Genomic DNA, 20,118 nt, shown 5'->3' on the forward strand with positions numbered 1-20,118 from the left:
AGGCACTCAACAGCACTTCTTACACCAGTCACAAAACACCAAGACAAACACATTTGTATACACACAAAACACACACGTGTTCATTGAGATGGATGCCCATATAGAGGCACAAAGACACAACCACACAACTGTGCACTCTTACAAATGGTCACAAAGATACACACTCTTGCGAGGACAATGCTGACAAATGTCTGTACAGAAACACACCAACACATGCACACTAAACATAAATACATTCAAAGGCACCGCCACAGCCAGCACTCCTACACAATCTCAGGCATGTGAAGGCACACAAACTGTGTACATTTGTACACAGACGCACACACACATTTATATGGGCTCATGGAGAAGCAGAAAAACTGTCAAGGACACAGGCATACAACCAACCACGCTGTGGTTTCATAACCATAAAAACAGACAGACAGACACACACACACACACACATCCTCATGCACTGGCAAACAGGCACACAGCTGGTCATACAGTTGCAGACATACAGGCCTACGCTCTGTGTTCACACACTTGGAGACACCACCAAATGTGCGCTGATGTGTTTAGCCCAGAACCTCCCCATCCCTGAGCTCATGTGACCCCTAAAACCCCCTGGAGGACAGCATACCTGGCGTCCTCATGGGTGGACCAGGTTACCAGGCACTGCTGACAGAGAAAAGGGGGATCAGCTCTGGGATCTGCCATTCCTAGTTGTGAGAGCTCGAGCAGCCCAAGAGACCTCTCTGTGCCTTGGTTTCCCATCCTACAAAATGGAGAAATCACTAAGGTAATACATATCACCCTGGGCCAGGCTCAGAGGTCTCTGAACCTGACATTGTCTTTTTTTAAAATATTTATTTACTTATTTATTACTATTTATTTGGTTGTGCTGCGTCTTAGTTGCAGCTCAAGAGCCCCTTAGTTGTGGCACGTGGGCTCCTTAGTTGTGGCATACAAACTCTTAGTTGCGGCATGCATGTGGGATCTAGTTCCCTGACCAAGGGTCGAATCTGGGCCCCCTGCATTGGGAGCTCAGAGTCTTAAGCACTGTACCACCAGGGAAGTCCCCCTGACGTTTTCTTATTATTAACTCCATTTTAGATATCTGCAAACCAAGGTTTAGCAAAGTGGAGATAGTTCTCCCAAGGTCCCTCTGGTGGTTAAGGACAGAAACTGCCCCCACCTGAAAGAGACCTGGGCCCAGATACCACACTCTGCAGGACACAGATCAGGAGCAGGTAGACGTGCTCATACCCAGGCACAGGTGGCCCTGACACACACACACACATACGCACGCGTGCACACATACACACGCGCGCACACACGCGCGCATGTGCACGTGGTCTCAGAGGACCCCAGCAGCTTCAAAAGTGTCCCTCATGAGCCTCTGCCCCTTGTGGCCCTATACCCCAGAGTCGCCAGCAGTCCCTGGTTAATGATAACCCTAATATTTATGTAGCCCTGGGGAGGGATGACAGAGCAGCAAGGGGGGGCACCTGGCTAGCTCTAGCCAGTGCTGGGCTCCCTCCCCTCACAGGGCCAGCTGCTCCAGAGTGGAGAGGGCCAGCCATTTACGGGCTGGGTGATGGGCCAATGACTTAACCTCTCTGTGGCTCAGTTTCTCCTTCTGTAAAATGGAGATGATAATACTATTCAACTCAGAGGGAGGTCGGGATGATTATCTGAAACGATCCATGGGAAATATTGAGAACAAAGCCTGGCACACAGTAAGTGATCAAAAAAAAAAAAGTAAGCTGTCACCATCATCATCTTTGTCATTCTTCTCATCATAAACAGGAGGGAGAACGCTGCTGGGCTGAACACTCTGTGAGTATGAATTTAGGCCCATCTGTCTCCCCTCGGTGTCCCTGGCCCTAAGCTCTTTATCTATCTTTTTCAAAGACCCTGTAAAGAAGTTTATCATCCCTGCTTTATGTCTGAGGTAACAGAGACCTGAAGGGCCTTGCTCAAATCACAAAGATGTTCAGGTGCAGGTCAAGCACTTGGGTCCAGAATCCACCCCAAGCTGTGGGGTGCCCACCCTGCTCTGAACACTCTCTATCCTCTCGGATAGAGGAGGAATTCTCTACACATCTGAGAATTGGGTGACACGATTGCCCCATTTGACAGATGGGCAAACTGAGGATCAGGGACCCAGATCTGAGTGACCCCACCTAGTGTCGGGGGGGTCACTTTTAATACTTTTTAAAAATATTCAAGTTTAGGGCTTCCCTGGTGGCGCAGTGGTTGAGAGTCCACCTGCTGATGCAGGGGACACAGGTTCGTGCCCCGGTCCAGGAGGATCCCACATGCCGCGGAGCGGCTGGGCCCGTGAGCCATGGCCACTGGGCCTGTGCGTCCGGAGCCTGTGCTCCGCAACGGGAGAGGCCACAACAGTGAGAGGCCCACGTACCGCAAAAAAAAAAAAAAAAAAAAAAAAATTCAAGTTTAATAATTTATGCTTTACCAGTAAGACACACATTTCTACTTTTCTGTGAAAGGCGTTAGTGGAACAGTTCTGAGTATGCCGACCCGAAGCTGACCCAATGCTGCCTGGGCCTCATCTGCCCGCAGCTTTGCCCAGTGCCCTCCAAAGCCCCGACTAGCCTGCGTGCCAGGCCCACCCCGTGCCCTGCTTCGTGACCGGTGACCCTTAGCTGGTGCTGTTAGGCCCCTTGTCCTCCAAGTGTTCTGGGTGTGTGCAGCAGTGCCAAAAGAGGCTGTGTGTTCTCCTCATGCCTTAGTTTTCCCATCTGTAAAGTGGGGGTTAATAATACTACTCACCTCAAGGGTTTGTTGTGAGGACTGAGTAAATTCATGTCAAGACTGATGCATCGTAAGGGCTCAGTGAGTATTATTACTACTACTTCAGATTGGGTAATATCATTTATGTATTTTTCTTATTTAATGACAGAATCTATCCAAACTGCTAAAAGCTTAGTCCAAATGAAAACAGCCAATGTCCATGGGTTCTGATCTCCAAAGGAGGAATGCAAAATCATACTGGGAGGCTGTGCAGCCAGCTGCCTGGGCTTGAGTCCTGGCTCTGCCCCAGCTAGATAACCCAGATCTCAAATGACTTGACCCCTCTCTTCAGTATTTCCATCTGTAAAATAGCCATATGATAGTATCAGCCTCGGAGGGCTGTAGTGAGGTCAGCACAAGCTAATAGATGAACTTGTAGGACACGGCGTGGTACAGAGTCAGTGCTGAAGGAAGGGGATGGCATCATTATCATCCTTTTTCCCTTTGGTTGGCTCCCTACCCCTAAGTGAGTGGTGGGTACTCAAGGAGTTAATTTCGGGCAAGAGAGGTTGTGGGTTTGGGGCAGGGCGGCTGCCCTGCTGAGTGTCGCCACCAGAGGGAGCAGCTGGACCTGAGCTGGTCCCTCCAAGCCCGGGTGCCAGTGCCCACCCAGCCCTACTGGAGCCAGGGGAGGGGGCTGGCTGGGAGTGGCCACCGCGCCTCCAGCCCTTGGTGGTCTCTCCTCCCACCCCCCTCCTGCCTGCAGAGCCATCCGGTCCCCACCCTGGTGACAGCCTCCTCACACTCCGTGAGTGGGGTGGAGTGGGGAATCTGGGGAGGGGGCTGGCCAGGAGGGCCAGGGCAGCTCCGACGCTCCGTGGCCCCTCCCCTCCCATGGCCCTCTGGCCCCTTCCCCAGGGCTGCTCTTCCTATGGCCTCTGACGTCCTCCTCCTTCTCGCCCTGCTTTGCCTGGAGCACCCGGTGCCCAGCAAGTCCCTTTCCCAAACCTCCTGGGAGAAGGGACGTGGGAGGAGGGGAAGAAACTTCCAGGGAGCTGGAAAGGGGGGGTAGGGAGACAGAAATAAAGACACCAGACAGAGGGAGACACACACACACACACACACACACACACACACACATTCAGACACACACAGAAAGAGAGGCCAACAGACAGAAGGAGACAGACAGAAAGAGAAAAAGAGAAACAGAGACAGAGAGACAATTCAGATAGAAATAGAGAGTGGGAAGCAGACTAACTCACAGAGTCAGAAGTATAAAAAGGGAGAGAGACAGAAAGACAGGGAAAGATAAATAAACAGAAAATTAGACACCAAAGAGATACAGGAAGAAAAACAGACTGAGGAGAGACCAAGAAAGAGGAGAGAGAAGCCAGGGCAGAGCGTGCCAGCGGGTGGCATGGAGGGTCACCTGGCATGGGAAATGTAGTGGCCGCGACCTGGGCCAAGCTGGGTGGGCAAAGAGAAGCCGGTGCCTCGGCGGAGGTCAGGGGGCATGGGAGGGGCAGGAATTCTGCTGCTGCTGCTGCTGGCTGGGGTGGGCGTGGGGGAGGCCTGGAGACCCCCAAAGGGAAAGTGTCCTCTGAGTTGCTCCTGCTCTAAAGACAGTGCCCTCTGTGAGGGCTCCCCGGACCTGCCCGAGAGCTTCTCCCCGACCCTGCTGTCGCTGTGAGTGTCCGGCCCTCTGGAGGCCTGAGGCTGCGGATGGGAGTCCTGGGACCCCAGGAGCTGGGGGGCAGGGTGCTGACTCCCCAAGGAAACAGGGACCCATCAGGATCTTGGGAGGGGGACAGCAAAGGATGTCGGGAGGCCTGAAAGGGGGCTGCTGGGATTTGGAAAGGAGCCGGAGGGAAATTCCAAAGGGCAGGGTCAGCATGGGGGCCTGGGAAGAGGGAGAGCCGTGGGGTGGGCTGAGCGCTGCCAGGATCCTTGCCAAGTGAGGAGGGCAAATGCCTGTCTCCCCTGGGATGTAGGGGAAATACACCCAGGGTCAGGTGGCATGCCAGGGTCCCCTCCGCCCCACCCCTGGACACAGGAGACAGCTCTGGGATGGGACTGGCACACTGGAGCAGTCTTCTCCTCGCCCACCATTGCCCACATCCCCAGCTCACTCGTTAGGACTGGAGTCACCCAGCTGAAGGCCGGCAGCTTCCTGAGGGTACCGTCACTGCACCTGCTGTGAGTGGGGCCCGGCTTAGCGATGGCCACCTGAGGGAGGGGGTGTCCGTGCACATGCGCGTGGGGGAGTGTGCACACATATGTGTATGTGCATGTCCATGAAAGCATCCGTGTCACGCACATACTCACGTGTCATGCGTATGTGTGTGTGACCGTGCCCACTTGGGCTGGGGTTGGGAGGGGGCAAGGTTAACGTGTCAGGTAGGGAGCAGCAACCCTGGAAAAATGTCTTTCTAACTTCCTTGCCAGCCTCTTCACATCCAACTCCTTCTCCGTGATCGAGGACGATGCGTTTGCGGGCCTGTCCCACCTGCAGTACCTGTGAGTGAGGCCAGGAGATGGGGGCAGGAATGGGGGCCAGGGAGAGGAAGGCAGAGCCCCTCTGTGTCTCCTAGAGTGGGGGAGATAGGGGCTTGTCGCCCTGGGGGGGAAGTGTCTGCACAAGGGACCGTCTGGAGGGGGCAAGAGGCCTGGCCTCTTGAGTGGGGTTGGGGCTTCTGCTCAACTGCCCTCTCTGTTTCAAGATTCACAAAAGGCCTGGATGACCCATGACTGTTTCTGGTCCTACCTGACTTTCAGGAGCCCAGGGAGGTTACAGAGAGGCCAGAGATAGGGAAATGTTTCAAATTAAGAGGAAACTCTTCTGAGTTAGATGGTGATGGTGGTACTGTTGGTAATGGTGGTGATGACAGTATGACGATGCCAGCATTAGTGCTGGTGCTGGTGGTGATGATAATGGTGGTGGTGGTGATGATAATGGTGCTGGTGGTGATCCTGTGGCAGCTGCTCACAGGGAAGTGGTGCCATTACTGAGGATGGTGGAGTGGGGATGATTTTGATCAACATGGTGGACCCAACGGTGATGGTGCTATTGGTGGTATGGATGATGAAGTTTGAAGGGTTGGTGTTAGTGATAATTATCAGTATTCTGGGCATTGGTAATTATTGTGTTGGTATTGGTGTTGGTGTTGGTGATGGTTTTGGGTAGGATGTTGGTGCTGGTGTAATGGCAATGTTGTTGGTATGGGGTTTGGTGGTGACGGCGGAGATGTCTGTATGTGTGGAAATTGTGGCAGTAGTGATGCTGATGGGTGATGATGTGAGTGCTGGGGGTAAAGGTGACGTTTCTGGTGTTGGCAGTGCTGGTGCTGGTGCTGAAGCCTGTGATAATGGTGGCAATGGTTTTGGTATGGATCACAAAGGCTGTGTTCCTGGTGATTCTTATCAGTGTTGCTGGGGTGGGTTTGGTAACAATGGTGTTGGTGTTGGTATTGACTATGGGAAGGGGTGGTGATGGGTATTGGTGACAGTGGTGACATGGTGCATTGTTGGTGATGACGGCAGTTATTGGTACTGGGGTTGATGACGATGGTAGAGGCACCGGGCATGATGGATGATGGTGGAGGTATGGGTGGTAATGTTGGTGCCAGTGCTGGTGCTGGTGATCACGGCAGCAGTGTTCACGGTGAGGCTGGCAATGACCATAGGGTCAGGTTCTTGGGTCCTGAAACTCTCGTCTGGGACCTTGATGAGGAGAGGTTCCTGGGAGGTTTTCTCTGGGATTATGCAAGCTGTTGGGGGAGAATTCGGCACATTCCAGTGGCCTATGGCTTCCATGGGGTGAGTTCCCCAAGCACTGTAGGGCCACAGCAGGGAACCAAGGGCCGCCCCCTGACCCCATCTTCCCTCCACAGCTTTATCGAAGACAATGAGATTGGCTCCATCTCTAAGAACGCTCTCAGAGGACTCCGCTCACTCACACACCTGTGCGTGCCTCCGTCTCCCCAGCCCTCCCTGACAGGCACCCCGCACCCAACACCCAGGCACACAGCGTATCCCAGGAGCTGCTGATGGTTTCTCCTTCTCTCCCTCCACCAGAAGCCTGGCCAATAACCATCTCGAGACCCTCCCCAGATTCCTGTTCCGAGGCCTGGAGACCCTGACTCACGTGTGAGGCTCAAGGGGGCTGGGAGGGTGGGGGGATTTGGGAATGTTTGGGTGGGGGAAGGGGACATCTGTGCCCACTCTTGGTTGGCACAAATGAGTATGACTGTGATGGTTCCTACATATTTTCCACACCACTTGGGGGCCCTATCCTGAAACCTTGCCTGGGGAGGGGTGGGGAGCGTGGCCCCCAGGGAGTGGAATCCGGGTCGCAGCCCCTCCCCGGCCTCTTGCCCCAGGGACCTCCGCGGGAACCCGTTCCAGTGTGACTGCCGTGTCCTCTGGCTGCTGCAGTGGATACCCACCGTGAACGCCAGCGTGGGGACTGGGGCCTGTGCCGGCCCCGCCGCCCTGGCCCACATGCAGCTCCACCACCTCGACCCCAAGACGTTCAAGTGCAGAGCCATAGGTGGGGGCTTTCCCGGTGGGGTGGGAGGGACAGCAGGTGTTCCTGGAAGAAGGTGGGAGATTGGGGAACGGCTGCCAGGGCTGAGGGGCTCACCTCCCTCCCTGCTCTGCCATTTCCTGGCTGTGAGTCTTCTGAGCAAGCAGCATCACCTCCCTGAGCCTCAGTTTTCTTATCTGTAAATAGGGGTAATAAACAGTGACATAGGGCTGCTGTGAGACTTCAGTGATGTACTTGGCGCAGGGCCTGGGAGGGGAGGCCCCCATAAATGTTCATTCTTGTCGTTGTTGTTATTGATATAAAATCGACCATTTAAAAAATACTTCCTATGATCATTTTGCTTTTCCACAAATATATTTTGGTACCTTTATGGGTACTGGGCAAAGCAGAGAGCACAGCCGTGATGAAGCCAGTCCTGGGTCTCGCCCTCACAGAGCCCACAGCCAGAGGCAAGCAGAGAGGGATGGCCCAAAATGATCAGGCCTGGGATGGGGGAAGCACAGAGGGGTCAGGGCCGGGATGGAGGGAAACCATGGAGCTACGGGAGCCCAGAGCCATAGCGGGGGCCAGGCACAGCTGGAGGGTCAGAAAGGAGTGGACATTTGAGTTCAAACCTGAAGACCATTACTAACATCGTCATCTTCAAAGCGTAAGACATGTTTTTGGTCTTTGGGATTCATAGAACAAGGGAGTTTAACTTAGTCACTCTTCATTCCATTATTCAACGAACAGTCGCTGAGGTCCACTCGGTGCCCATCCCTGTGAGAGGCGATGGGCCCACTGTGGTGACCAAGATAACCCTGGGCTTTGGCCTTGGCCTTGGCCTCAAGGGGTCACAGTCCTGGGGGTGGGGAGACAGACATTAAATAAAACATTGCACCAATAACTGTATGGTACACATTGTGATAAACACAGGGGGTGATCAGAGAGTTTAGGGAGTGGCCCTGCCATGCCTGGGGCATCGGAGAAGGCTTCTCTGAATAGGTAGCACTAGATGTGGATGCAGCTAAGTGGAGTACAGAGGAAGGGGCCCACATGTGCAGTGACCCCCAAGGCAGCACAGAGCTTGTCCTGAATGAGGATCAAAGGGAGGCACGTCTGGCTTGCGGGAGTGAGGAAGGGAAGGACACAGATGAGGTGGAAGGTGCAGGGGCCTCACTCTGCAGGACTTTGAAAGCCACAGAGAACAAGGTGGACTTTATCCAGAGGGCCGTGGGAAGCCATGGAGGGTTTTGAGCAGGGAGTGACATGATTCGATGGCCATTTTTAAAAGATCCCCTTTGGATGGGTATGCTTAGTGGTTTGGTTCATTGCTTCAACCCTGGTCCCTAGGAGTAGGGCCTGGCATGTAGAGTGAAGTATTGTAAACTGGAGTCCACCACCCGGCTCCACCGCCACCACACTGGGCAATCTGGGTGCACCATTACCCAAAAGGCTAAGTTGCTGTAACAAAGAGGCTGTAAATACCATGAATTAAAGAAAACAGAAGGGCCTGAGTTGAGCAGTCCAGGGGGGTGGGGCAGCCCCTGGGTGTTATCCTGCTTTCCACAGCTGAAACCGAGCTGTGGCCCCGTCCGTATGCCAGTTCACAAGGAGAAGGGGAAAGGGCCAAGTCCAGGATGAGCCATCTTCCTACAAGCAAGGCAAGCACTACAACCATCACTCTGCTTTTGTTCCATTAGGAACTTGGTCTGGTCATGGCCACACCGGACCTCAGAGGCCGGGGGGGCAGCATAGGGGGAGTGCTGGGCTAATGTGGCCTCTGGCTGGGCGGCTTTGTGCCCAGCTGCTATCCTATCTCATGGAAGATGGGAAGGATGGATTTGGCTGGACAGCTGGCTGCCTGTGCCTCTTAGCCTCAGTTTCCTCATCTATAAAGTGGATATAATAACAGAACATAACCCACAGGGATCTTGTGAAATTAAATGAATGAATAAATATGCTACTTCTAAGCAACTATTTGATGATGCCACGCAGCTTAGAAAATAGAGTACCGCCATGTTGTTGTGAGTTAATACGTCCATAGGTAAAAAGATTCCACTGTATGTCCCCACAAGGTCAACACCGTGGTGGTCCTCACGTCAGAGGTGTGCAAAGCGGGGCTCAGTGATGAGGACCTGTGGGGTGCCCCTGGCCTGCCTGACTCTCTCCCCTCCCTGCTGCACCCCCTCCCAGAGCTGTCCTGGTTCCAGACGGTCGGCGAGTCAGCGCTGGGCGTAGAGGCTTTCTCCTACCAAGGGGAGCCCCACGTCGTCCTGGCACAGCCCTTTGCCGGCCGCTGCCTGATCCTGACCTGGGACTACAGCCTGCAGCGCTTCCGGCAGGATGAAGAGCTGTCTGGTAAGCCCACTCCCATCCTCCCACCTGCCAGGTAGCCTGCCCAGCTCGTCTGACAGGCGCCCTGCTCCCCGCCTCCCCACAGCACCCTCGGTGGTGTCCTGCAAGCCGCTGGTGCTGGGCCCGCGCCTCTTTGTGCTGGCCGCCCGCCTGTGGGGAGGCTCGCAGCTGTGGGCCCGGCCCGGCCCCGACCTGCGCCTGGCCCCGCTGCAGGCCCTGGCTCCACGGCGGCTGCTGCGGCCCAATGATGCCGAGCTCCTGTGGCTGGACGGGCAGCCCTGCTTCGTGGTGGCTGACGCCTCCAAGGCGGGCAGCACCACGCTGCTGTGCCGGGACGGGCCCGGCTTCTACCCACGCCAGAGCCTGCACGCCTGGCACCGGGACACAGATGCCGAGGCCCTCGAGCTGGACGGCCGGCCCCATTTGCTGCTAGCCTCCGCCTCGCAGCGGCCTGTGCTCTTCCACTGGTTTGGGGGCCGCTTCGAGAGGCGCACGGACATCCCCGAGGCCGAGGACGTCTATGCCACACGCCACTTCCAGGCCAGCGGAGATGTGTTCCTGTGCCTGACACGCTACATCGGGGACTCCATGGTGAGGCTGAGCCCAGTCCCGTGGGGCAGGCACAGGCCGGGCCTGACCTGCATCAGCAGACACCCACTCAGGGCTGGCCTTTCAGCACTGACCCCACCTTGCGCACTGGCCTCTGAACTCTGACCCGCCTCACGGGCTGAGCTTCCTAATGTGCCGATCTTTGAGCTTTGACCCCACCCCAACACTGACTCCAAGACTGTGACCCCTCGAGGCTGGCTGACCCTAAACCACTCCCCATCCCCCAACACTGACACTGGCCCCGAGGTTCTACCGCCAAACTCCGACACACCCCAGCACCTACATTTAATCACAACCATCACACCCTGAAGCCCCAGGGCTGACAGCCCACCCCCTCCAGCACTCTCCCTCTGGAGTGACGTACAGCCAGGGGGAGGGCTCTGAGCCTAAAAGGCACTGATCTGACGCAGGTGTTCACAGGGTTGTCTGCATGGGGAGCAGACTGTGGGCACAGGGACAGGAGCAGGGAGACCAGGAAGGAGGCTGTGTGATGGTCCAGGAGGGAGGTGACTGTGGCTGGGCTGGAGTGCGGCCAGAATAAATGAGAGACATAAATACCATCGTAGGTGAAACTGACAGATTCCAGGGCTGACTGATTCTATGTGGGGTGTGTGGGAGAGAGAAGGGCTCAGAATGACTCCAAGTCAGTGGCCTGAGCAGCTGGGTGGTGACATTTATGAAGATAAGAAAGCTGTGGGAGTTTGGGGACCTACAGGCTTCTGTTCCCAAGCTGTTCCAAGTCCTCCAAAGCCTAGAGGACCACTGATGGGCAGGCCTGGCCCTCTTGGACCCCAGCCCTAATGAGCGGCCACCCTCCGCAGGTCATGCGCTGGGATGGTTCCATGTTTCGCCTGCTACAGCAGCTTCCCTCTCGCGGTGCCCACGTCTTCCAGCCACTGCTCATCGCCAGGGACCAGCTGGCTATCCTGGGCAGCGACTTCGCCTTCAGCCAGGTCTTCCGCCTTGAGCCTGACAGGGGGCTCCTGGAGCCACTGCAGGAGCTGGGGCCCCCAGCCTTGGTGGCCCCCCGTGCCTTTGCCCATATCACCATGGCCGGCAGACGCTTCCTCTTCGCCGCTTGCTTCAAGGGCCCCACACAGATCTACCAGCATCACGAGTTAGACCTCAGTGCCTGAGACTGGAAGGGACCCTGGACATGGCTGGCAGAGGGCTGGCATGGGGAGTCCTGGGCCTATGGATGCCCCATTGCCTGGACTCCTGGCCCTACTCAGAGGTGACTGCTGGTCCTGTGAGATACTGACCACAGGCCAAGTTCAAGGCAAGAGCTGCTCGTCCAGTCTTAAGCAACATCTTGGCTGGGGGCAGATGACCCCTCCCCCTCCAAGGATGACTTGGGGGCTCAGGCTGGGGCACAGCCACACGGAGCCAGTACAGAAATCATGGGGGGTGGGTAATATGCAGAGCTCCATGAGGTCTGGAGGCGCTCCCCTCAACCCACTCTCACCCCTCCTATTCCCTGTAAAAGTACTACGGAGAGGATAGCTTTCTTTTTCCTTCTAAACGCAATCCAGCCAATCGCTTTTAGTGTCCGCCTCCATGACGTCATCAGTAGCTGGGCAGTTTTCCCTGCCGGGCTTGCTAACTTCCTCTGCTGCTTGTGCGCATGCCTGCTACCGAGGCGGAAGCCCAGCGTGTCTTCCCTGTTGCGCGTGCGCAGGGAACAGGCGGGAAATTAAGAATTGTTGCCAGGAGTCCGAGGTACCCGTCCTCGGTCGGTGAAAGGGGCGAGGACAGAAAGTGTATGAGCTCAGTAAACGCGCTGTGCACCCGCCTCACCGGTGGTTGTGGGGTCATTGGGAGAGGGTGTCTGCTGTGGCATGGGGGTGGGGTGAGGGAGGAGGATTGGTGTCCCAGGAACGGTATTATGGAGCAGGGTGGGGGGGGGGGGTGTCCCAGGGTACATTTTGGCTGCCCTTGTTGAGCTTTCACAAGGTTTCTAAGGAGTGTGTGCTCATGATTATGGGGGGCCTAGTGGGATGTCCAAGGGATATAAGGGCATTATTAGGGGACAGGTCACGGGTTTATTGTTGGTCTCATGTCTTATGTATTGTAGGAGATACTTCGGGCTGTTTTGAATGATTTTAGGCATTTTTATGGCTCTTGGGGACATTTTGGAAGTCTTATTGGGTATTGGAGACTGTCTCAAGGGAGTTTAGGGCTTGTTGGAGGTTCTCACACCATGTGGCCATTATATGTTATTAGGAGTATCATGGGGAATAATTTAAAGGTCTTACAGGAACATTTGAGTGCTAGGAAGGGTCTTTTATAATAAAATGGGGTCTGAGGTGAGTCGGAGGGTCACTATTATAATCATAAGCTATCTGGGTACTCCTGTTGTGACAGGATGATCCCACATCCTAGTTTTCCTGGGATGGTCCCACTGTCCGCCTGAGTGTCCCAGCATTCCATCTGGCTAGAGCTCCCTTTCACTCTCAGAATGTCCCCCCATGTGGCTACTAGAGCATTTTAAATGGCAGATGTGGCTCCCATGGCCACGGAGGCAGAGGTCAGGCCCCATGCCGTCCACCAGGTCATGAGGAAGCAGGCCTGTGGGCTTGTCCCAGTGGAGAGATTCAGCTGCCAGCTTCCATGCTGGCCCCCATGCGCACCCACCTTCGCCTGGCCCCCCAAAACCCCAACGCGCACATAGGGAGTTTCGAGGCTGCTTGGGCATGAGGCAAGATCATTTTAGAGTGAAAATTGAACAAAGACCCTCTCCAGTGAGAGATGAGATGGAGCCCTGGCCAGGTGGTCTGCGAATTCCATCCTGGAGTTTAGGCTCCTGTGCAGAGCCAGGACTTGAGGAAAGAGTGGCCCTCGGTGCTCTTTCAGCTGATCCATCCTCAACAGTTATGGGCAGAGCCTGGGAGAGGTGACAGGGTCAGCTTGTGAGAGTGGATCAGGTTATTTCTCCCCAGGGTGCATACACACACACACACACACAAACACACACACCTCATACCCTGTGTCCCAGTCAGCTCCATTCTGTCCCTGTCTTACCTGAAGTGATGAGAGGTGGGGCATCCCCTGGATGGTGGCTAGGGAAAGAAAAGTGATGAGATCTCTGTTCACCCCCATTCATCCTCTCCCTCAAGGCTAGAGGGTTCTCAGCTTGCCCCAACATAGCTTCCTAGCTATTTTCCCACAAAGTTGTACCATTCCAGGGACCAAAGCATTTCATGATTGGAGGCCCTCTGAGGATTCATGGCTCTGAAGAATAAACCTGGAAAATCTCAGTAACAGGAATTCTCCAGGGCAAAACCCAGAAACCTGGCCTTTTTTTTTTTTTTTTTTTTTTTGCGAGATTTAGCTCTTTACCCCTGAAAGGTGTCTGTCTAGTATGAGGCAGTCACACTGCCTGGAACCCATCTTACCAGGGCTTCCGGCTGAACTTGCATTTGCATTTCCCACCTGTTAGGAGAGAGGGGAACGTCAGGGGAGGACCCCCACCGCCCTGCGCTGCCCGCTTCCCCGCCACTGCTCCACTCACTCATGAGGACGATGATGCCAATGGCGCACAGAACCGCTGCGAAGATGAGCCCACCGACACGGAGGCTGAACCAGTCTAGGAGAAACCCAGAGGGGGCCCTCGGTGCCAGCCCGTGCCCTCCTCATCCAAGCCCCCAACCACTTGACAATATGCATTAGGCACCCCTGATGTGGGATACAGCAGTGGAGAGAACAGACAGCCCTCCAGCCCCCGCGCTCACTTTCCAGTCTCTACACAGCAAGCGACAGAGATCTAACGTGGGGTTAGGTAGAGAGAAGCGGTTTGAAGACAAATAAGCAGGGCCAGGGGACGGAGAGTCAGACAGCTCTTTTAGGGAGAGTGGCCAGGGAAGACCCAGCTGAGGGGGCATATTTGATCAGAGGCCTGGGGAGGGGAGAGAGGGAGCATGGGGTGACGCAGAAGAAAACATGGGGGTGGTTCTAAGGACCAGGCTGGCATGCTTTTTCCCTTAATCCCCTTTGTTTACTGTTCAATGCCCCAATCCTCGCCCCTGGGTCACCCCCATCAGACCCTCACCCAACCCTGTGTGGGACCGTTGGCACGAAATCGGTCTGAGGGGTGAGTGGGGCTGCAAAGGGAGGGGCACAGGCTCTCACCATAGTAGAAAGGACTGTTTTTATCTGCAAGGAAAGAAAAATAGGACATGAATCCAGGATAAGAGTGGGGATGCAGGGGTCCTGGGGGAGACTTTGGGGGCGGGACTGGTGGAAGAGTCGGTCTGACTCACCTTCCGGGTCATTGGCATCCAAGGCAGGCAGGCCTGGTGGGGAGAAGCGGGGTAGGAGAGAGCTGGGGGTGCTGGCCTCAGCAAAGCTGGGGACAGGGCCGTTGGAGCTCCAGGCCTCAGCGTAGGGACCCTGATGGACAGTTCCCCACCTCCCACGGGCACAGGGGTCCAACCCCAAACTAGCTCCTCTGCATGTTCCACCTTGGAAATGAGGGTTTCCCCCGACTCAGCCCCACACCTGAAATAGGTTTTCACCTGGGTGGCTTTGGGCCACCTAGCCAGCCTTTGGCCTGATGTTTCCAGACACCTGGCTAGTCCACACCCCCTGCAGAAACGAGCGATGGTCTTGTCAAGATGACAGGTGGCTTCAGCTCCCAGGCATTCTCAGCCCTCATCACCTGGTTCTGCCACGTCCACATCCCACCCATCCCTCACCATTCCCCTTAAAGTGACTTACTAATTATAAACTTAATATGCTTTATTTAAAAATGCAACTTTATGGGCTTCCCTGGTGGCGCAGTGGTTGAGAGTCCGCCTGCCGATGCAGGGGACACAAGTTCATGCCCCAGTCCGGGAAGATCCCACATGCCGCAGAGCGGCTGGGCCCATGAGCCATGGCCGCTGAGCCTGTGCGTCCGGAGCCTGTACTCCGCAACAGGAGAGGCCACAACAGTGAGAGGCCCACGTACCGCAAAAAAAAAAAAAAAAAAAAAAAAAGCAACTTTACATCACTATCCTGAATGGAATGGCAGTCTTGCCCAGTGTAACGGATAAAAACAGATACAATGAAAGCAAAGGACTAGGATTGAATTCTGGCTAGAAGCAGTGGGCTGCCTTAGCTCTGTGCTTTCTTTGTTAAAGGGAGGCTCATATTTTTAAATTATATTTAAAGCACAAACACATGGTGTTTACTCTGTCCCAGGCGCTCTTCTAAGTGCTTTGCAAACAGTAACTCATTTAATCCTCACAGTGGCTCTATAAGTAGGTGCTACTATTGTCCAGATGGGAAAACTGAGGCACAGGGGGCTTTGGTAACTTGCCACATAACCTTGAAACTCTTACCTCTCGTAATCAAGTGTTAAGAAGTGTTAAAGACACAGTAGCCCAGGACTGAGCCTTCTTGATATCACCAAGGAGACATCAAGACCATGCATGGCGAGCTGTGTGAACCTCTGCTGTAAGAGGTCCTCCTTTATGTGTTCCTTGAAATCACCAGTGTGGCACTTCCCACCTCCCAGGAGATGCTGTCCTGAGACTCACCACCCCACAGGGGAGGCAGAAAGCACGAGAGGGCCACACGCAAGCATGGTCACCACCCAGCTGAGGGGGTCAGGGGAAAGGCAGCCCAGGAACGGGCACTCACCTGCCAGGAGGACGAGCAGGCTCAGGGCCACCTCTTGCATGTCGGAGAGCTGGCCTGGAGGGATCTAGGGGGGAGGTCTAGCTTTAGCAGGGCCACCGGGATGCCTCTGGTTCCCAATCCCCTGCTACTGTGCTCCTTATCCAGGGTACACAGCTCACCCCAGGGCAGAAAGCCTGGCCTTGAAACTCCGCTGGGCTGCGAGATAAGAAGGAGCCGGGAAGTGCAGTGGGGGCTGGGTGAGAACGAAGACCTGAAGGGGGAGCAGCAATAATAACTCACTGGATGTGGACTTGAGGCTTTGAGTGAATTGCCCTGGCAACCAAATGAGGAAGGTGCCGCCAGCTGTTATCCCCATATTACAGATGTGGAAACTGAGGCTCCAGAGGTGAAAGTGGGTGCTCAAAGTCACCTTGCCAGGAAGCGGGATTTAAACCAGACCTGGCTCTGCGGAGGCTGTTCCTAACTCAGGACTCTCTCAGGGCCTTGGGGTGTTTTGGGAAATGGGGTGTTGGGAGCCAGGTGGCAGGAGGCCTGCTTCCTGGGAGTGTCTCCCATAGACAGCTGGGAGCCTGCCCGCCCTGCCCAGACATCGCAGAACTTGGGCTGGGCCAGGGCTGGGGACTGAGCTGGCTCCTCTTGTTGCTCTGGGCAGGATGTGGGGAGGAGAGAACTCAGAGAGGATGGGGGGAGGGGGAGGGGGAGGGAGAGGGCAGCCCCAGCCTCATCTTCTGCCCCACCCTCCTCGCACCCCACCGTCCTGCGTCCGCCCCACCCCTGTGCATCCGACCCCAGTCCTTGGTCCTGCCTCTACCTCTACCAAGCTCCTCTGGCAGCAAACACTTCCTCTTTCCCCAGGTAGGCCTGCCCAGCATGAAGAACACTCCGCCTCCCCCTTCCTGGTCCAGTATCAGTCCCCCTGTGCGTCCCCCATCCCCTCCCCAGCCCCTGCCCCACTGCCACAGCATACATTGTCCCAATCTTGATAGGAAGAGCTAACACTTAGGTCCACCCTGTGCTGGGCACCGCCAAATGACCTTGCTGGGTTTTCACTCATGTAATCCCCCAAGAATCCCGGAGGCCATTGGTTATAGGCCCCATTTCACAGACGGCAAAACACATACCCTCCCTAAGCCTGGTAAAAAGCCCATTGACATTCCCTTTGTCTCCTGTCCACAGCTGGAGAGCACGTCCCGTGTCTCTCTCTCTCTCTCTCTCTGGCCTCTATGTAACCCCCTCCCTGAATTTCTTTCCTGGGAACCTTCTTAGCTTCCCAGTTCATCCCATATACCAGACTCACAGTTTTAATTTGAGCATTCACTTCTTTGAGCATTCAGGCAGGAAAAGGGCCTGTAACTTTGGGGAACATTACTAAGGTGTTTAAGACCGCACCCCCCCAAATTTGGGGCGGTGCGGGGAGAGCTGGAGTGTGTATGTGAGCAGGACAGCCTAGTGGTTCCCAGCACAGGTCTGTAGAAGGACCACCTGTAGTCTAAAGCGAACACGTGAGGCTTTGTCACCCCACGATCAAACTAATGCTAGTAATAAGAGCAGGTGCTGATTGAATGTTTACCCCACACCAGGCACTGTTCTCAGCTCTTTGCGCTTGTTCACACATGTAATCTTCGCAGCTTGACAAAGTTGACACTATGATTAGCTCACGTTGCTGTCGCAACCCTGTCACCCCTGCGAATTCAGCTAATGCTCTATACTGTCACCCGGGACTCAGAGTCTCAGCGCTTAAGCCTCTTTCCGTGGGAGCCTCCAAGCCTCCCTGGCTGGTGAGGGCTCCATACACCCCCATACACCACCTCCCCAGGCATCTCACAGCATCCCCAGCACAAGGGGCACTGATGGGTGGTCTCAGCCGTACCCCAGCCCCTGCACGACATTTCCACCCTACTGTCCCATGGTGTGGGCTGCTGGGAGCTGGCATCCGGGCATCTGCCCTCTCCTGCCCTGTTCAAGCTCTTACTGGAAGAGGCCCCAGGGCAGCTCCAGAACTGACTACAGTCGGTGTGAAGCCTTGCAGAGAAAGGCAGCCTGCAGACGGAGGCTGCGCCCACCCCTCTCTGCTCGTTCCTGGCCCCAGAGATCCCAGGGCTGGTGTGAGGACTTTCTGCCGTCCACCCCCTACTATCGCTCTATTTCTCCATGATGGTGGCCAGGCCCTTCAGGCCTGAGCAAAATGACTCCCTCGTGTCCCTAAAGTCTCCGCGCCACCTCCCCATTTTACAGCTTCCCCAGGAAGCCGCCAGCCCCTTCCCCTAGAGGTCTCCAGGACCCACATATTCCCAATATGCGGACACCCTGAGTCCACCTAGTCACCCACCCATCCATCCAGTCTGATCCTCCCGATCCAGATACTTCTGTTCTACTCAGAAACCCCGATCTATCCAGACCCACCAGTCTAACAGACACCCCAATCCCATCTGTGGGCCTTACCCTCGCCCCAACTGGCTCACCCGGCCTCCCTTGCGGAGAATGATGGGGAGGGGGGCTGTCTCTAATCTGCTCCCCCAGCAAAGGACCTTGAAGATGGAAGGTTCTAGGGGTCTTTAGCAGAGAGCAGTGGAGGGACGGGCAGAGCCCAGAAGGGGTTGGAGGGAGGGGGCCCCAGCCCCTCACCTGCGTGCTCCACAGGCTGCGCGGAGGTTCAGGTTCCGGGAGAGAGCAGGGCTGCTTAGCCTGAGTCCTGCCTTTATCCGCAGCCTCCACGCCCTAAGCAAACCTGGGCAGGTAGAGAACTAGTCTGACTCCCTAAAGCTCAGGGGCTCTCTCACCTCACACCTGCTCTTAAAGAGACAGTTCCCACCCCCAACCACTAGCAGCAGGGAGCTCCCAGGGGTCTCCAGGGTCACAGCAGCCTTAGGCCAGGCAGAAGTAGAATACGATGAGGGCTGGAACTCTGCCCCTCACATCCAGGGAGGTGGCTTTCTCCAGTCACCTGCCCCTCAGAAAAGGACCTGGAAGGAGGAGGGGTTCAGGTCTTTAACGGCGGAGCCTCTGCCTGGTGGGGCGGTGGGGGGAAGGCCATGCTTTGGTTGTAATAATCTAATCTCTTTTACTTAGATTGTGTGTTGTCCTTGGATGGGGGATGGGTGGCCATTGCGGGAGATCTGAAGTCCTCCTCCGGGCCACTTGTTGCTGTTGACACAGTTTGAGGGTCAGCAGAAGATGCTGATAAGACCAAGGTCATGAGGTGGGGACGGGATGCACGGGGTGGGGGGGTGTAAGGGGCGGGGCGAGCTGTTGGGCCGTAGACCATGACCTCTCCCCCATCGTGCCCATCATGGCCTAGGGAGACTGGGACCTGGTTCCCAGCACCAGGCAGACCTTCCCAGCCTGGGTTCTTCCCAAGGGTGCTGGGAGCCAGATGTCTCCGCAGTGGGTGTTGGGACGGGGGCTGCCTCTCACCCCGGATAAGGCCATTGCACTGTGCAAGGCTCCCTTCCCCTCCCTCCTCCCTCTCCTTTCCCTCCTCCTCATGGCATTCCTTCCAGCTGGGGTCTGTGCAGGTCCCCACTTGTTCCCCGTTGGGGTGCCCCCTCCCCCCAATTCCGCCTTTTTAGACAGAGGGACTTTTGTCTGGGGGCTGGATGGAGAACAAGGCGCCTTTGAGTGGCTGGCGGAGGATTGGGGTCACGGGGAGGGGCAGGGCCTTCCTAGGGTGGCTCTGCACTGGCCACCAGCTGGACTCCAGGCGACCCCCAACACCATTGCGGGGGTGGGGAGGAGGGTGCAGGAGCCAGGCCAGGGAGAGGGTACCATGGGGAGTGTGGAGTGCAGGACAAGGAGAAGGGGTTTTGAGGTCAAGGCTCTGCTGGAGGCAGGGAGAAAGGACCCCTCTCCACTTCTCAGCAGGGAGGGGGAAGGGTGGGGCAAGGAACGCCCGCCCAGCTACACGCTTTCTTTATGTGGGTCCCTTGGGCAATTTCTCAATCCCAGGCCCTAGACTAGGACAGGGTCTCCCTACAACTCCCACCAAGGAGGGGCCAGTCCCTGCAAAGAGTGGGGCTCAGTCAGGGTGGGGCTCAGTCGAAACGGGAGGTTCAGAGGGAGATAGAAATAGAGAAAAGGAGGCCTGGTGGGGGCGGATCCCAGTCCAGCTAAGGGGGGTCTTTGTGTCCGGTCAGATAACATCTCTTGCCCAGACATTTCAAGATTGCAATATTCCTCTTAAGACCCTTCTGGTGGTCTTGGGGGTGGGGTGGTGTCTCCCTCTGCTGGGAAGTCCAGGAACTGCATGCGTCCGAGGCAGAGAAGGGGCG

At 55.8% G+C, this 20,118-nt stretch overlaps 2 protein-coding genes across 2 annotated transcripts; one reads left to right on the forward strand and one right to left on the reverse strand.

The window, feature by feature from the left end:
- The first annotated feature begins 4,249 nt into the window (after nt 1-4,249).
- Nucleotides 4,250-11,364, forward strand: LGI4 (leucine rich repeat LGI family member 4). The gene is made up of 9 exons (XM_060084893.1): nt 4,250-4,422; nt 4,861-4,932; nt 5,182-5,253; nt 6,627-6,698; nt 6,811-6,882; nt 7,116-7,285; nt 9,458-9,622; nt 9,705-10,210; nt 11,050-11,364. The coding sequence occupies exons 1-9, from the start codon at nt 4,250-4,252 to the stop codon at nt 11,362-11,364; spliced, it is 1,617 nt and encodes a 538-aa protein (XP_059940876.1).
- Nucleotides 11,365-13,092: 1,728 nt separating this feature from the next.
- Nucleotides 13,093-15,890, reverse strand: FXYD3 (FXYD domain containing ion transport regulator 3). The gene is made up of 7 exons (XM_060083140.1): nt 15,851-15,890; nt 14,488-14,520; nt 14,357-14,380; nt 13,740-13,814; nt 13,624-13,660; nt 13,250-13,287; nt 13,093-13,112 (listed from the first exon to the last, which is right to left on the reverse strand). The coding sequence occupies exons 1-7, from the start codon at nt 15,888-15,890 to the stop codon at nt 13,093-13,095; spliced, it is 267 nt and encodes an 88-aa protein (XP_059939123.1).
- Nucleotides 15,891-20,118: the final 4,228 nt, after the last annotated feature.

Source organism: Mesoplodon densirostris, chromosome 19 (genome assembly GCF_025265405.1).
Source record: "Mesoplodon densirostris isolate mMesDen1 chromosome 19, mMesDen1 primary haplotype, whole genome shotgun sequence".
NCBI lineage: Eukaryota > Metazoa > Chordata > Mammalia > Artiodactyla > Ziphiidae > Mesoplodon > Mesoplodon densirostris.

What these genes read in the sequence shown, in the direction of transcription:
- LGI4 (XM_060084893.1), top strand. Translation starts at nt 4,250, where the DNA reads ATGGGAGGGGCAGGAATTCTGCTGCTGCTGCTGCTGGCTGGGGTGGGC. An exon ending in TCCCCGACCCTGCTGTCGCT is followed by an intron (nt 4,423 to 4,860) that starts GTGAGTGTCCGG and finishes CCACATCCCCAG; the next exon opens with CTCACTCGTTAGGACTGGAG. An exon ending in CTGGAGACCCTGACTCACGT is followed by an intron (nt 6,883 to 7,115) that starts GTGAGGCTCAAG and finishes CTCTTGCCCCAG; the next exon opens with GGACCTCCGCGGGAACCCGT.
- FXYD3 (XM_060083140.1), bottom strand. Translation starts at nt 15,890, where the DNA reads ATGCAAGAGGTGGCCCTGAGCCTGCTCGTCCTCCTGGCAG. An exon ending in AAACAGTCCTTTCTACTATG is followed by an intron (nt 13,815 to 14,356) that starts GTGAGAGCCTGT and finishes GGTTTCTCCTAG; the next exon opens with ACTGGTTCAGCCTCCGTGTC. An exon ending in AAGTTCAGCCGGAAGCCCTG is followed by an intron (nt 13,288 to 13,623) that starts GTAAGATGGGTT and finishes TTCTTTCCCTAG; the next exon opens with CCACCATCCAGGGGATGCCC.